Source organism: Prenolepis imparis, unplaced genomic scaffold (assembly GCF_030444845.1).
Source record: "Prenolepis imparis isolate NDT839.2.m4 unplaced genomic scaffold, iyPreImpa1.0 SCAF_8, whole genome shotgun sequence".
NCBI classification, from domain to species: Eukaryota; Metazoa; Arthropoda; class Insecta; order Hymenoptera; family Formicidae; genus Prenolepis; species Prenolepis imparis.
Genome location: NW_028141166.1, coordinates 3,162,064 through 3,177,830, shown reverse-complemented (window position 1 = coordinate 3,177,830; position 15,767 = coordinate 3,162,064). Strand labels below are relative to the sequence as shown.

Below are 15,767 nucleotides of genomic sequence, written 5' to 3'. Positions count from 1 at the left end.
TCCTGGGCACTATGGAGGATGTGTGCGACGCCTCCATGCCCAGGTCCAAATTCCGGCCACCAAGGAGAGCCTATTGGTGGTCGGAGGAAATAGCGGAGACAAGGAGAATGTTGGTCCGAGCAAAAAGGCGGGCCAACAGGAACCGAAATAGGGAAGGGCACGAGGAAAGGTGGGCAGAGTACAGGTCCCTAAGGAGGTCCCTAAGGGATGAATTCCTGAAGCTAATCCGTGCAGCCAAGGCGAGGTCATGGGGAGAGCTGCTCTCCTCTCTGGACAAGGATCCATGGGGACGCCCCTACAAGATGGTGCTTCGGAAGTTGAAGCAGGTGGCGTCTCCGATGACGGAGACAATGGATCCCCTCTTCGTTCAACAGGTGATAGACACCTTGTTTCCCTCGATGGAAGATGGGCTAAACAACCCCATTCCTGAGAGGGAGACAGACTGGGACGAAGAGGACATGCACGTCACGAGAGGGGAGCTGAGGGACGTCGGCAGAAAGATCAAAAGTGCCAAGGCACCGGGTCCTGACGGCGTCCCTGGAAGAACGTGGCGCCTCGCCCATAAGGAGCTGCACGAGGAACTAAGGGGCCTGTACAATACGTGCCTAAGGGAGGGAAAGTTCCCCCCAGTTTGGAAGAAGGCTAATATAGTCCTTCTTCCAAAAGAGGGAAAGCCGCGGGACCAGCCTTCCGCGTACCGGCCGATATGCCTCCTGGATGAGGCGGGCAAAATGTTGGAGAGGATCGTGTGTGACCGCCTCGTCCGGCATTTGACCCGGGAGGGCCCTAATCTCAATGACGATCAGTACGGGTTTCGGGTCGGGCGCTCCACCATTGACGCGATCAAGAGGGTGCGCTCGATTTCGGAATCCGTCATGGAGGAGGGCGGGGTGTTATTGGCTGTATCCTTGGATATATCCAATGCCTTTAACACCCTGCCCTGGCGACGGGTGGGAGTGGCGCTGGAGTATCACCAAGTGCCCTCCTACCTGATCGCCGTGATTCGGGACTACTTCCGGGACAGGAGGCTTATCTACTACGACCGGGACGCGGTAAGGACCGAAAGAGTAATGTCGGGTGGTGTTCCACAGGGATCTGTATTAGGTCCGCTCCTGTGGAACATCACCTATGACGTGGTCCTGCGGACAGCCCTCCCCTTCGGCTGCCAGGTCATCTGTTACGCAGATGACACATTGATTCTGGGAGGGAGAAACTGGGGGGGAACCAATTGCGAGGGCGAATCTCGCGACGGCGAGAGTCATAAGTACGATAAGGGCTCAAGGTGGCGCCCCATAAGACGGAAGCCACGTTCTTCCACGGAAGACATGGGGCGACACCGAAAGTCAGTATTAGGGTGGCAGGCACCCCGATCCAGGTGGGGACCCATCTCAAATACTTGGTTCTCCACCTCGACAGCCGCTGGATGTACGGCGAGCATTTTAAGCAGATCTCTCCCAGGATGGAGAGAGAGGCCATGGCTCTAGGCCGCCTCCTGCCAAACCTGGGGGGGGCCTGTGGAGAGTGCTCGCCGACTATACGCCGGTACCGTCCACGCCATGCTGCTGTACGGTGCCCCCATATGGGCGGAGAGGGTGATGACTACTCGGCGCCTAAGGGACGCCCTAAGGCAACTACAGCGCCGAGTGGCCAACCGTATTTGTAGGGGGTACCGTACGGTAAGCTGGACGGCAGTGGGGGTGCTCCGGAGTACCCCCTATAGAACTCCTCGTCCGCATGTACGCTGAGGTGTATAACCGGGTAAAAGAGCTGCAGCGGGCGGGGATTCTTCTAACGGACGGTATGCGGCGTACTGTGAGGGGGCAAGCTCGACGAGTCCTTATAGAAAGATGGAAGGGCTTGCTGGAAGACCCCAGCTTGCCCGGCCAAAGGACCGTCGAGGCGGTAAGACCCCACTTGGACCAGTGGCTGGATCGAGCAAGGGGCGGGGTGACCTATCGGATGACCCAGATATTCACCGGCCATGGTTGTTTCGGTGAATACCTGGGTCGAATAGGGAAGGAGCGCACAACCCGGTGCCATCACTGCGGCCACGAGCACGACACAGCGGACCACACATTAATGGAGTGCCCCGCTTGGGTCGAGGAAAGAGTGGCTCTCGTGGCCGCAATAGGGGTGGACGTCTCTCTGCCAACGGTTGTGACAGCAGCAGTCGGTGGGGAGGCAGAAGAGAAATGGAGGGCTTTCTCCTCCTTCTGTGAGAGTCATTTCGCAGAAGGAGGCCGAGAGAGAGAGGGAGAGACGGAGAAGAAGGGGGAGACTCGCCCTTTCCCCTGAATCCCGGGAGGAAAGGGACGACCCCTCTTGGCTGCCCGGACGAAGAAATCGCCGTGGTAGGGGCCGGGGGAGGGTCGGGCCCCATCCCTTCAAAAATAATGGGGTGGGATGAGGTCTCCTGGGGGGGGGACGCTGGACGCTCAGTGCGACATCCCTCCCCCAGAGACCTCGCGTGAGGGATAAGGGTGGTTCACGCCGACGCAAGCCGAACCTCGAGGAGAGCCTCTGTCACGTCCGGCCGCTAAACATTTTTCATTTCCTTATGTTTCTCATAAAAATAATTCTAAGTCCCTTAAGCGCTGTTTGAAAAGCGCGCCAGCGACGGCCATGATGCCTAACTCCGCCTAGTGCCTAAACGTGGCGCTGCGTAGCGCCTAGGAACTTTCCCACCACGGCGAGCGCTCCCACTACGGCAAGCGTCCCCCACCTCGGGCCGCCGCAACGCCGAGCCGCCGAAACGAAGGACCTCAGATCAGTCCCAAACTTAACCAGTTCTAATCGCGACTCCAACCAGAGCAGTTCTACTCCGAACGCTCTCTAACTCTAAATCCTAGTTCGAATTCTAACTCTAATTCTAAATCTAATAATAAGCTCTAACTCTAAGATTTGATTTCTTGTATTAAGTGCGTCTAATGTTAACTTTAAATAAATTGTGTGTTTTATATTAACAATCCTAATATTTATTTGAAAATACAACCTCAGCTTTAACTTCACGCGTTTCTAGTTCTACATCTTACATTTATTCTCAAAATCTCTAAATTCAGTTGTTTCTCCAGCGTGCACGTGTCGTATAGTTTCTTATTAACTAAACTATTATCGATTACGAATTCTAGGCTGCGATTTAGAGAGGACGAACCGCTCATCGTCGCTAAACAATTCACTTCTTCTATAAAATTCTGGAACCTGTAGTGACTGTTTCGAGAGGACAACCCGCTCACAGTTATATACCGAAACAATAACCGACAGTGAGGACCGCTGCACGTCGACTTATTGTGAAAGTAACGCAGTCTCCAGAATGTTCTATATGATTTACGAGTATAATGCCTAAGACACGCCGTGCAGGAAGGAAGAATCAGCTTCGTCGAATAGTCGCGCGTTATTACCAGCCGGCAAAACCAAACGAATATTCAGCTATTATTGGCACAGATTATTACAACGATCCTGAATAGGCATTATTCACCAAACACGTGCTACTGAGAGAGTGGCCCGCGAAATTATCGCAAATCGACATCGAAAAATCTGAGTTCCCGCCACTTGACATCCCAGAAAACGACCCCCGCAAATCCGGGTATCTCCGACGCAGAGCTGAAGTCTTGTACGAACAATACGAGAAGCCACTCCAAAGCATCGTGGAACTGCCACCCACCAACTACAGCTCGACTAAAAGATAAGTGAAAGAAATATCTCTCGTCAACTTAAGATCCTTCGGTCTCACTTAAGAGTAACAATAACGTTCTACATTAACTGTAAATGAACAAATTCTTCAACGGGCAAACCAAACTAAAATAATATTTAGTGTAGGGTCTTGCTGCAGAGTTTCAAAAGTGAAACTCAGTTTTTTCCGACGTAGGGTCATAAAAGTGAAACTCGGATCCTGATAAAAAAAGGGTCAATCATAAAAGTGAAACTCGGGTCTGATAGAAAAAAAGGGTCAGTCATAAAAAACAAGGGAGCGATTTCTCTTTCCAAATTCTTTGGCCGGTTTCGCTTTTCGTGCTAGAATAAGAGAACGAATATTTTCCAATATTAACACGCTTTAATTGTTTAAACAATATATTACTCATGTGTCCGCGTAGTTTCTCCAACTATATTATTCCATCCTTTGAGGAGGAATACGAAACAATCGAGACTATCGAGACGATTTATTGTCAACGTGCCACCGGATATATTCATCTAGGTACGGACGCCGCGTTGTGCATACTTTGTTACTTCAAATTAAGCACAAGCGAAAAGTCTAATTGGGTAATTTCAGTAAAGCACCTTCTCGTAATCGGCGAGTTGCCTACTGGAATAACGTGTTCCGTGTGTAATTTAAACAGACTGACACAAACTCGCGATTCACACCACCACTGTCTCATGTGTCAAATCGCGTATCTAAAGTATCTCGACGGAGAAGAAACTCCCTACACGAATAGTGACGGCAATACGGTAGTAACCGTTTTCCATGTGATTAACAATTCGTTCGACAGGTACCCAGAATACCTTTGACTAAACAACGCAAATTCGTGTTCCCTACTCACTCTCGTATCTATCCGCTCTCGACGCGTGACCATACATTCGGATAGCTTCCGTCGCGGGCAATCCCCGGAAGTAAATCTCCGAAAAGCGACGTTGTCTTGCGCAATAGTCCGAGTACGTTGTTCGCGAAATTATACTCCGCGCGGACGTAACAAAATTGGTGACAGCGGTGGGATAGATAAATCCGTATAATGGTTATCACGCGCAAGAATCAGGAAGAGAAGGGAGAAAAGGAAGGATCGAGTAAACAACTATTTGATTCCGAGTTAGCAGATATTCAAGCGAAACTAAAACAGAAGGAAGCTGACATTGCGGCAGCTGAACTTAGGTTAAAGGAACAGCAAGAAAGTTTAAATAATGAAGCTGCATACTTAGTAGAACAAAGAAAGAAACAAGATAGAAGAGAGCACGATATCGAACTGCTCAAAACTCAAATGAATAAGGATAGCTTCAATCATAAGCAGAGGCTTAACTCTAACGAAATGGATAATTTCAAAAGCGATATTTTATCCGAAATAGAACAACTACGTAGGGAGTTCGGGCGACATCGGCGCTCAACTAGTCCGACACCGCGCCACTCCGGGCAACCCATGTTAGTCCTCGATGAAACCGGACCTGTTAGAGAATCGACGTATGGATCCTCTCAACCACCAAAAGTATCCTTTCGCGAAGCCACGGAATCCGTGTCAAATTTCGACGGATATAATGTATCGTTAAGTCAACTTATCCAAGCATGTCGCCGCGCTAAGGAAATCGTGCCTCAGTCATCGGAAACGGAATCTCACGAAACTGCTAATAAACTTCGCGGACGCGCATACTACGCTGTCGAAGACGAACCTTGTGAAACCGTCACTCAACTAATCGACCTTTTAAACATCGCCTTCGGATCTGCGAAAACGATTGACCAATACCGCGGAGAGCTCAGCACAGTATATCTCAAACCGAACGAACACATGCTAGACTACATAAGTCGCGTTAAAGACCTCCGTTCCGCTAGCCTCGACGCAGAACGCAGAGAGACGGGATACCTCGACGAAGGGACAAGAACCGACGTAGATGAGCTTACCGCGCGCACATTTTGCGATGGCCTTCCGCTACAATATAGGTTACAGATGGACAGGCGCCTCTACGTCTTCCCCTTCGAGGCTTTTGCAAAAGCCAAGGCCCTCGCGAAACGAGAAGAGCTAGACAGAGAGCGATACAAAGCTCAAGACCGCCGTCAACCAGATAGGCCGCGAAACGAATACGCTCAACGCCCAATTACCTATGCACCATCGCGCGATGGAAACCGCTCTAAATGTTATCTCGCGAACGCTCCTCCCCGTGACGCATATGTAAGACACGCTATTTCTCGAGAACCAGAAGGACGACGTGACAACAACGAGCGCAGGTCCCCTAACGCGAATTCAAACGCGAACGTCGCCCCTCCTCGCGATAGTCAGCCCACTAAACTGTGCCGGTATTGCAAACACCCAGGGCATGAGATCGACGAATGCCGGAAAAGACAGTATAACAACTCACGTCAAGAGCAGGGAAACTTCCCCCGCCCCTCGAGGCCAGCGGACGAACCTCGAGCGGGAACCTCTCGGGAAGCAGTCTGTCCGATAAGAACGATAGTCGCGGAACAGCAGGAAGAAGCACAAGGATCGCAATGCTAAGTCCCGACGACTTCTCCCACGCACCCACTGTATCTATATGCGCAGATGGCTTTATCGCAAGAAACAAGCTTTATGATAGACACTGGAGCCGCGCCGAACCTTGTTAAGCAAAGCAAAATACACCCCGAGACAAACATTGATTCAAATACTATCATATTCCTTAGTGGGATAACGAAAAGTAAAATTAAAACTCTCGGGTCGACCGACGTCGAATATTTAGGTCACAAGATTAAGTTGCACGTTGTCCGAGACGACTTTCCCATCTCACAGGGCGGAATCCTAGGATCCGACTTTTTACGCAACGCGACTAAAATAGATTACCTAAAACATTGCGTCGTATGGCAAGGATCGCCAATTGCCTTTGTCAACAATGAAACCGTAACGATCCCGGCAAGGTCGAGCACCGTTCTTCCACTCCGCGTAAAAAACCCTAACGTACGCGTAGGTTATGTACACGGATTCACGTAAACGACAAAATCTACTTAGGAGATGCAGTCGTTACCAACCGTGAAGGAAAGGCGTACATAAGCGCGATAAACACGGGCGAAGAAGATTGTAAAATTACCTTACCGAGCATTGAGCTCCACGAGGTTGAAATATATTCTACATCCGGTCTTCAAAACCTTACTAACTCAAATTCCATATCTTGTTCTTCACAGAGTCATAAAAGCACTCTTCCGGATACCCATCCTTTGTCTAAACGTCGTAAAAGTTTAGAGAGCGATATCTCGTCCCTAGGGCACGAAACGATCACTCCTAAACAAACAAGACATGTCGCAACATTAAACGGGAGCAGCGTACAATCCCGTAACAAAGAAATACAGTCTTTCTGCGACTCGAGCACTTAAACGAGGAAGAGACGGAACACGTCCATAACCTTATAAATAATCACGACGATCTGTTCCACCTTCCGTCCGATAAACTGCATTCCACTGACACTGTTTCACACACTATCCCGACGACCGACGATCTTCCGGTCCATACTAAACAATATAGATTTCCGCCTATACACAAGGAGGAGATTAACAAACAAATAGAAGGCTTAATAGAAAACGACGTTATACAGCCGTCAGCTTCACCTTACAACTCCCCCTTGTGGATAGTGCCAAAGAAACCCGACTCCTTTCCGTTTGGTAACGATGAGAGGTGACGCTGTTGCGATTATACATTGGCTGCGGGGCTCTTCGCCGTTTTTTGCCGCACGATCCTTATGAATCATTCTTTCTTTCTGTTATCTTACTGAGGATAGCCCGAATCAGGGACCGAAACGTTTAAATAAATTAACTTTGTAACTCTAAGTTCGTTTCTTTTTTTGTCGCGCTTCTATCCGCGCTCGGCTCTTATTAGCCCGTTTATCTATTAATTCCGACTCCAAAGGTAATAAGCGCTGGCGGATGGTAATAGATTATCGCGCCCTGAACGAAAAGATAGTCGGCGACGCATATCCCCTACCCAACATTGTGGAAATACTCGATCAACTAGGCAGCGCTAAATATTTCAGCGTGTTCGATCTCGCATCCGGATTTCACCAAATACCGATGCATGAGTCTCACGCGCTAAAAACCGCATTTTCAACGTCGCACGGGCATTACGAGTTTAAACGCATGCCATTCGGACTAAAGAACGCACCCGCGATGTTTCAAAGACTCATGGACCAGGTATTGACCGGACTACAAGGAGTAGAGTTATTTGTGTACCTAGACGATATCGTACTATACGCGAGCTCCTTACAAGAACACAACATTAAATTCAATAAATTAGCCGAAAGGTTGCGAGGAGCGAACCTCAGACTCCAGCCGGACAAATGCGAGTTCCTGAGAAAAGAGGTCGGCTACTTAGGCCACTTAATTAGTAGTGAAGGCGTAAAACCAGACCCTTCTAAAATAATAGCAGTCAAAGAATTCCCCAGACCCCAGCATGCGAAGAATATAAAACAGTTTTTGGGTCTGGCCGGTTATTATCGTAGATTCATCCATGGATTCTCTAAGATTGCACGACCTCTCACAGATCTTTTAAAGAAGGACGAACCATTTGTCTGGAAGGACGAACAGGAAACAGTTTTTATACAACTTCGCGACGCGTTGTGTTCTAAACCCATCCTACAATACCCAGATTTCACGCGACCGTTCGTCGTGACAACCGACGCCTCAGGGCACGCGATCGGAGGAGTCCTGAGCCAGGGAGACATTGGCAAAGATCTGCCCATCGCGTACACCTCGCGTTTACTAAACAACGCGGAAAAGAACTACTCCACAGTCGAGAAGGAGTTGTTAGCTATCGTTTACTGCGTTAACTATTTCCGTCCTTATTTGTACAGACGTAAATTCACGTTAGTAACAGACCACAAGCCACTGGTGTGGTTACACTCCGTAAAAGACCCCACCTCACGACTCGTCCGATGGACGGCTGAAACTCGCAGAGTACGAATACTGCGTAGTATATAAGGCGGGGAAAATTAATAATAACGCCGACGCGCTCTCCCGAAATCCTATCCAACCTAACGCCTTACCTAAAGGAAACAAAACAAAGCAAACGTTACCCCTTAGACACACGCGAGAACTCTCCAGTTCGGAAGAATCGCTATATAACCCAAAAGGGGGGCGAATCGAAGAAACGCCGCGACAAGTAACAGATGCAAATGATAATATAGATCCTTTACCGACTCCGCGATCTCTTAGCACGGACGAAGAAAATAACGAACCGAGCGAAACAGACGAAACGAACACTGAAAGCGACGACAGCTCCGATTCTAACGACGAGGACCGCATATTTGATAATATAAATGAACCATTCGTTCAGAGAATTCAAACGGGACTGCGAGTGGTAGCGATTCCCAATAATTTAAGTATGCGAAAAGACAATTTAGTTATTTTTGTGACGCAACAAGGCGTACCAATCGACCTCGGAGCCCGCATGCTCCAGGATAATATAAATGCTTGCCCATGATTAGAGGTGCCGCTCTAGCCAGAGCAAGGGTAAATCGCGACGGGAATCGCCAAATTATATCGTTAGTTGTTAAAGAACGAGAATCGGGAACGACCGAAAGAGAAATATTAAAGGAAGCATTTCGGTCACTTTTGGACGTCGTCGGAGAGTTAGAGCTGCAGTCTATCTCGATAGCTAAAGGCGACATCGACAATGTTACCTGGGACGCAACATATTCATTACTGACGCGCGTGCTAGACGAAACCGATATAAAAATATTCATATGTAGAAACGAAATCACCATTCCACCGGAGGGTGAGAGAAACGACAATATCGCCGAAAATCATAGTTCCGCGATCGGCGGCCATAAAGGCATAACGAAAACATTTCAGCGAATAAGAAAGCGGTATCACTGGAACGGCATGAAAGCCGACGTCAAAACATTTATCGAAAACTGTCGCCCTTGTCAACTGAAAAAGCTAGTTCGCGTAAAAACTAGGCAGCCCATGGTACTAACGGATACGCCCAACGCGAGTTTCGATAAAATTTCGATGGATATCATGGGACCGCTACCCGCTACGCGAGCAAGTAACATGTATATACTCACTATACAAGACCTTTTGACTAAATATTCCTTAGCGATCCCCCTGCGACAAGCAAACGCAATCCACGTAGCAGACGCATTCACCAACGAGTTAATATGCATTTTCGGAGCGCCGAAAGCCATATTAACAGACCAGGGATCACACTTCTTAAATAGTTTAATGCGTAATTTAGGTAAGAAATTTAAAATCAAACATTTTAAGACTACAGCCTACAGGCCTCAATCTAACGGCTCGATAGAGCGCTCCCACCATGTTCTGTGGGAATATTTAAAACAATACGTCGATAAGAATAACGAATGGGATAAGTACCTAAAATTGGCGTCATTCTCCTACACGAGCGTACACGAGGGAACGCGATACACCCCTTATGAACTAGTTTTCGGGAGAATAGCCAGGACACCTTCTAGCAATCCCGACATTGCCGACGTCGCGGACGAAAGTTACTCTAATTATCTTACAACTCTTTAATAAATTAACCGACGTCCAGGCCATCGCCCGCGAAAACTTAATTGCTGCTAAGCGAAGATCAAAAACTTATTATGATAGCAAAGCCAATGTTCGTGAATTTAGAGGAGGAGAGTATGTCTATTTGTTAAAAGAACCAACAAAAGGGAAATTAGGGGACCAATATACGGGTCCATATAGGATAATTAAACTCTTAGGAAATCGTAATGTTAAACTAGCTGTAAGTAGTAATAAGACACGAATCGTACACGAAGATAAACTGAAGGTTTCACCGCATCGAACCCCCACCGAGGAGGACCCCCACTCCAAGCCAAACAGCTATAACTTCGACGCCCGGATGGAGGACCGGCCAGTTCCAAGCAAACGTCGAAATGACTAACATCGCACTCTTATTGATAGTGCTGACAGCCATACCGGCTCATGGACTAATAGGCTATGATTGTGGAGGCCATGGCCTAAACATTACTTCGCTATCCCTCACGGACATCGGGGAATGCCAATTAGACAATATCGAGCCCGACAAGGAAGAAATATACATATAGCTGCTACAACTAAGCGAGTTCGACCACACCATCGGACTTCAATGTAAAATCGAAATCGACCGTACCATTTATTACTGCGGGATGCACTCGCATATATCTGTAGTACAAAACGGAAGACGCGAATACATCCGCGAGGTATCAGCCGAAACGTGCAAAAAGCTGTACGATATCGGAACCATTTTTTTGGGAAACAACGGCCACATCGAAGACATCAAGGTGAATACCACCAACCAGCGTAGCCTGACATTTGCAGGAGTCATCAGAACTGACGGAATGTGCTCTGGAACTCAGTTCAGCGACCCGTTCGGTACTTGGGATAACGTGGTCGTGCAAGCTTCGATAAAAATTACCACTCGAAGACTGGAGCTGCCTGTCAAACACAGCACCAACGAGGTGATATTACCCTCCGGTGCTCGATGTAACGTAGCTGAAGGAGAATGCAACGACGCAGACGGCACAACTACTTATTGGTCAGTGCTGTCCAACGACAATTGCCACTTCAATCGTTACGACGTCCTCTACCAAGGTTTAGCATACCGCCTCACACCGAAACCTACACAGAGGGACACTCCGATCGTCTACACGGTCACCACTCAGGAGACCACATTCGCATTAGCACGAACAACGGAGATAAACGTGTGCGGATATAAAATTTTGAGAACGGAGCACCCCAAACTCTGTATTCTCGAAACTCAACCTGGACACGCGTTCAAAGGCCGCTCCAGAGTCCCGATCGATAACCTCGATATATTTTCTTACGTAAATTCTAAATTTATTTACGTAGAGAAACACTTGAAAACACAATTGACACAATTGTATCAAGACATAATGGAGCAAAACTGTGCCTTAGAGAGACAAATTCTTCAGAACGCCCTCTCACTCGCCAGCATCGCCCCAGATGAGATGGCACACCGAATCATGAAGGCGCCAGGCTACACCGCCATTACTGCAGGTGAAGTCCTTCATTTAATCAATTGCGTGCCGGTGGAGTGCCGAGTACGGCAAGTTGAAAACTGCTACAACGAACTCCCCGTCACCCACCAAAACAAATCCCTCTTCCTGTTACCAAGGTCAAGAATACTTACCAAAACAGGAACACCCAGAGATTGCCACGAGCTGCTTCCGGCAATGTATCAGATACACAACACCTGGTATCGCTTAACTCCGAGGCCAGTGGAATCCGTAGCGCCGCCAACGATTCAACCACTAACCAAGCCGTCGTGGAGATACATGAGTCCCGATTCACTCGCCTCTAGCGGCATCTATACCAACGAGGACCTCGATCGCCTCCGCGATCATATCATGTTCCCCATGGAAAAATCCTCCATGCTCAACACAATCGCTAGAGGAGCAATGGGACAAGAAATCCCTGCGGGAAGTTTCTCCATGCTAAATCTGCTAGACGAGAAAACACTCGATCAACTAGCAGAAAACACCGGAGCTCGTCCATGGAAGGGATTCATGAACTTTGGATCAGCCAGCGCCGGAGTACTCGGAGTCTTCGTCGCTGTACGCCTTGCCAAGTTAATAATTGATACGCTGATACATGGTTACGCACTCCACTCTGTATACGGATGGAGTTTGCACCTCCTGGGAGCCATCTGGACTTCGATGACTAACGTCCTGCTACATCTCGGAAGACCAGCAGATCAAGAGCAGAACAATGAAAAAGAGTTGTTACCACTAAATCCCCCTTCGACGACCGAAGATTCTGCGCCCCAAGCCCTCCCCTTACAAGGAAACCAACCCCCTCCAACCGAAAAAGTGCGAGCAAGTGAAGTGCAAATTGACTATAGAGAACTGCGTAATCTCCTCACAGAAGAAGTTTAAACTCTGTCAACGCGATAGCGAAAATTAGAATTAAGCGTAGAAAATAAGAAAAACCGTAACATATATTACTAATCCCTAGAATAAATTCGGAAAATGTTGGAACATGGTCCAACATTTTCTATTTAAGGGGGGAGGTGTCACGTCCGGCCGCTAAACATTTTTCATTTTCTTATGTTTCTCATAAAAATAATTCTAAGTCCCTTAAGCGCTGTTTGAAAAGCGCGCCAGCGACGGCCATGATGCCTAACTCCGCCTAGTGCCTAAACGTGGCGCTGCGTAGCGCCTAGGAACTTTCCTACCACGGCGAGCGCTCCCACTACGGCAAGCGTCCCCCACCTCGGGCCGCCGCAACGCCGAGCCGCCGAAACGAAGGACCTCAGATCAGTCCCAAACTTAGCCAGTTCTAATCGCGACTCCAACCAGAGCAGTTCTACTCCGAACGCTCTCTAACTCTAAATCCTAGTTCGAATTCTAACTCTAATTCTAAATCTAATAATAAGCTCTAACTCTAAGATTTGATTTCTTGTATTAAGTGCGTCTAATGTTAACTTTAAATAAATTGTGTGTTTTATATTAACAATCCTAATATTTATTTGAAAATACAACCTCAGCTTTAACTTCACGCGTTTCTAGTTCTACATCTTACATTTATTCTCAAAATCTCTAAATTCAGTTGTTTCTCCAGCGTGCACGTGTCGTATAGTTTCTTATTAACTAAACTATTATCGATTACGAATTCTAGGCTGCGATTTAGAGAGGACGAACCGCTCATCGTCGCTAAACAATTCACTTCTTCTATAAAATTCTGGAACCTGTAGTGACTGTTTCGAGAGGACAACCCGCTCACAGTTATATACCGAAACAATAACCGACAGTGAGGACCGCTGCACGTCGACTTATTGTGAAAGTAACGCAGTCTCCAGAATGTTCTATATGATTTACGAGTATAATGCCTAAGACACGCCGTGCAGGAAGGAAGAATCAGCTTCGTCGAATAGTCGCGCGTTATTACCAGCCGGCAAAACCAAACGAATATTCAGCTATTATTGGCACAGATTATTACAACGATCCTGAATAGGCATTATTCACCAAACACGTGCTACTGAGAGAGTGGCCCGCGAAATTATCGCAAATCGACATCGAAAAATCTGAGTTCCCGCCACTTGACATCCCAGAAAACGACCCCCGCAAATCCGGGTATCTCCGACGCAGAGCTGAAGTCTTGTACGAACAATACGAGAAGCCACTCCAAAGCATCGTGGAACTGCCACCCACCAACTACAGCTCGACTAAAAGATAAGTGAAAGAAATATCTCTCGTCAACTTAAGATCCTTCGGTCTCACTTAAGAGTAACAATAACGTTCTACATTAACTGTAAATGAACAAATTCTTCAACGGGCAAACCAAACTAAAATAATATTTAGTGTAGGGTCTTGCTGCAGAGTTTCAAAAGTGAAACTCAGTTTTTTCCGACGTAGGGTCATAAAAGTGAAACTCGGATCCTGATAAAAAAAGGGTCAATCATAAAAGTGAAACTCGGGTCTGATAGAAAAAAAGGGTCAGTCATAAAAAACAAGGGAGCGATTTCTCTTTCCAAATTCTTTGGCCGGTTTCGCTTTTCGTGCTAGAATAAGAGAACGAATATTTTCCAATATTAACACGCTTTAATTGTTTAAACAATATATTACTCATGTGTCCGCGTAGTTTCTCCAACTATATTATTCCACCCTTTGAGGAGGAATACGAAACAATCGAGACTATCGAGACGATTTATTGTCAACGTGCCACCGGATATATTCATCTAGGTACGGACGCCGCGTTGTGCATACATTGTTACTTCAAATTAAGCACAAGCGAAAAGTCTAATTGGGTAATTTCAGTAAAGCACCTTCTTGTAATCGGCGAGTTGCCTACTGGAATAACGTGTTCCGTGTGTAATTTAAACAGACTGACACAAACTCGCGATTCACACCACCACTGTCTCATGTGTCAAATCACGTATCTAAAGTATCTCGACGGAGAAGAAACTCCCTACACGAATAGTGACGGCAATACGGTAGTAACCGTTTTCCACGTGATTAACAATTCGTTCGACAGGTACCCAGAATACTTTTGACAACAACGCAAATTCGTGTTCCCTACTCACTCTCGTATCTATCCGCTCTCGACGCGTGACCATACATTCGGATAGCTTCCGTCGCGGGCAATCCCCGGAAGTAAATCTCCGAAAAGCGACGTTGTCTTGCGCAATAGTCCGAGTACGTTGTTCGCGAAAATATACTCCGCGAATTATACCCCGCGACTCCGCGCGGACATAACACCCCTCGGCCGCTGGTCGATTCCGCTTCCCCTTTGGGGGGGCGGCGGGATACTACGGACGGTGGGCAGGGGGGCCTGGGCTTGAGCGGAAACACTCGAGCCCTGACCCCACCCCCCGAAAAACACGGGTGAACGTGATGTGGAGTCGGTGTCCACTCTGCATCACAACCTTGAATGGTCCGCACGATGGCGGAAGGGGTGAGGTCTCCGCCGCAAGGCTGAGGCAACCCCCCGGAGAAGGCATGGCGGGGGGGGGCGTCCGGACGGCATGGAACACCAGCATCCCGGGCGCTCCCTACCAACGCTTGAGATGGACACCCGCTGGGGTTTTAGTGCGGTAGGCTTGGGCCCCCTATCCGAGTCATTCGTGGCTCGGTTAAGGGGAACAAGCAATCCCACATAACCCATGGCCTTATCCCGGAGGCATGGGTACCTATAAAAGGTTTCCCCAGCGCATCAAAAAAAAAAAAAAAAAAAAAGGCTACGCGCTGAAAGAAGGGTGCAGAGGATCCTAGATTTCTTGGCACCGGTGAGGGGGTGCGAGGACGCGGGGTACGGGACCGAAAAAGATTTAGGGGACCCGGTCCTCCATAAAGTAGATAATTATGATGAGGGTAAGTTTCTTTTACTTTGTTTTGCCTTGGATTTATTTCATTGCTTTGACATCATACTATTTTTATGCATTGTTTCAGAACTGCCTTGACAGCGTCATCGATTCAGTTAATTCCGAAGAGCGCGCGCGATCGCAAACATATATATACTTTTAATCATTTATAATAATTATTATCGTTGAATGTATTTTTAAGTATCTATTAAAGTTAAGCTTAATGGAGAAACTGTGTTATTTTATTTCATATAATATACATATGTTCTTAGGATTAAAAGAAAG

At 47.5% G+C, this 15,767-nt stretch overlaps 1 protein-coding gene across 1 annotated transcript; it reads left to right on the top strand.

The window, feature by feature from the left end:
* Positions 1 to 11,556: 11,556 nt before the first annotated feature.
* On the top strand, positions 11,557 to 12,558 carry LOC145939289 (uncharacterized). Its single transcript, XM_083043525.1, has one exon. The coding sequence runs from the start codon at positions 11,557 to 11,559 to the stop codon at positions 12,556 to 12,558; it is 1,002 nt and encodes a 333-aa protein (XP_082899651.1).
* The last annotated feature ends 3,209 nt before the right edge of the window (positions 12,559 to 15,767 follow it).

Bases quoted from the DNA above. Each gene is read 5' to 3' on its own strand.
- LOC145939289 (XM_083043525.1), top strand. From the start codon at position 11,557: ATGGAGCAAAACTGTGCCTTAGAGAGACAAATTCTTCAGAACGCCCTC.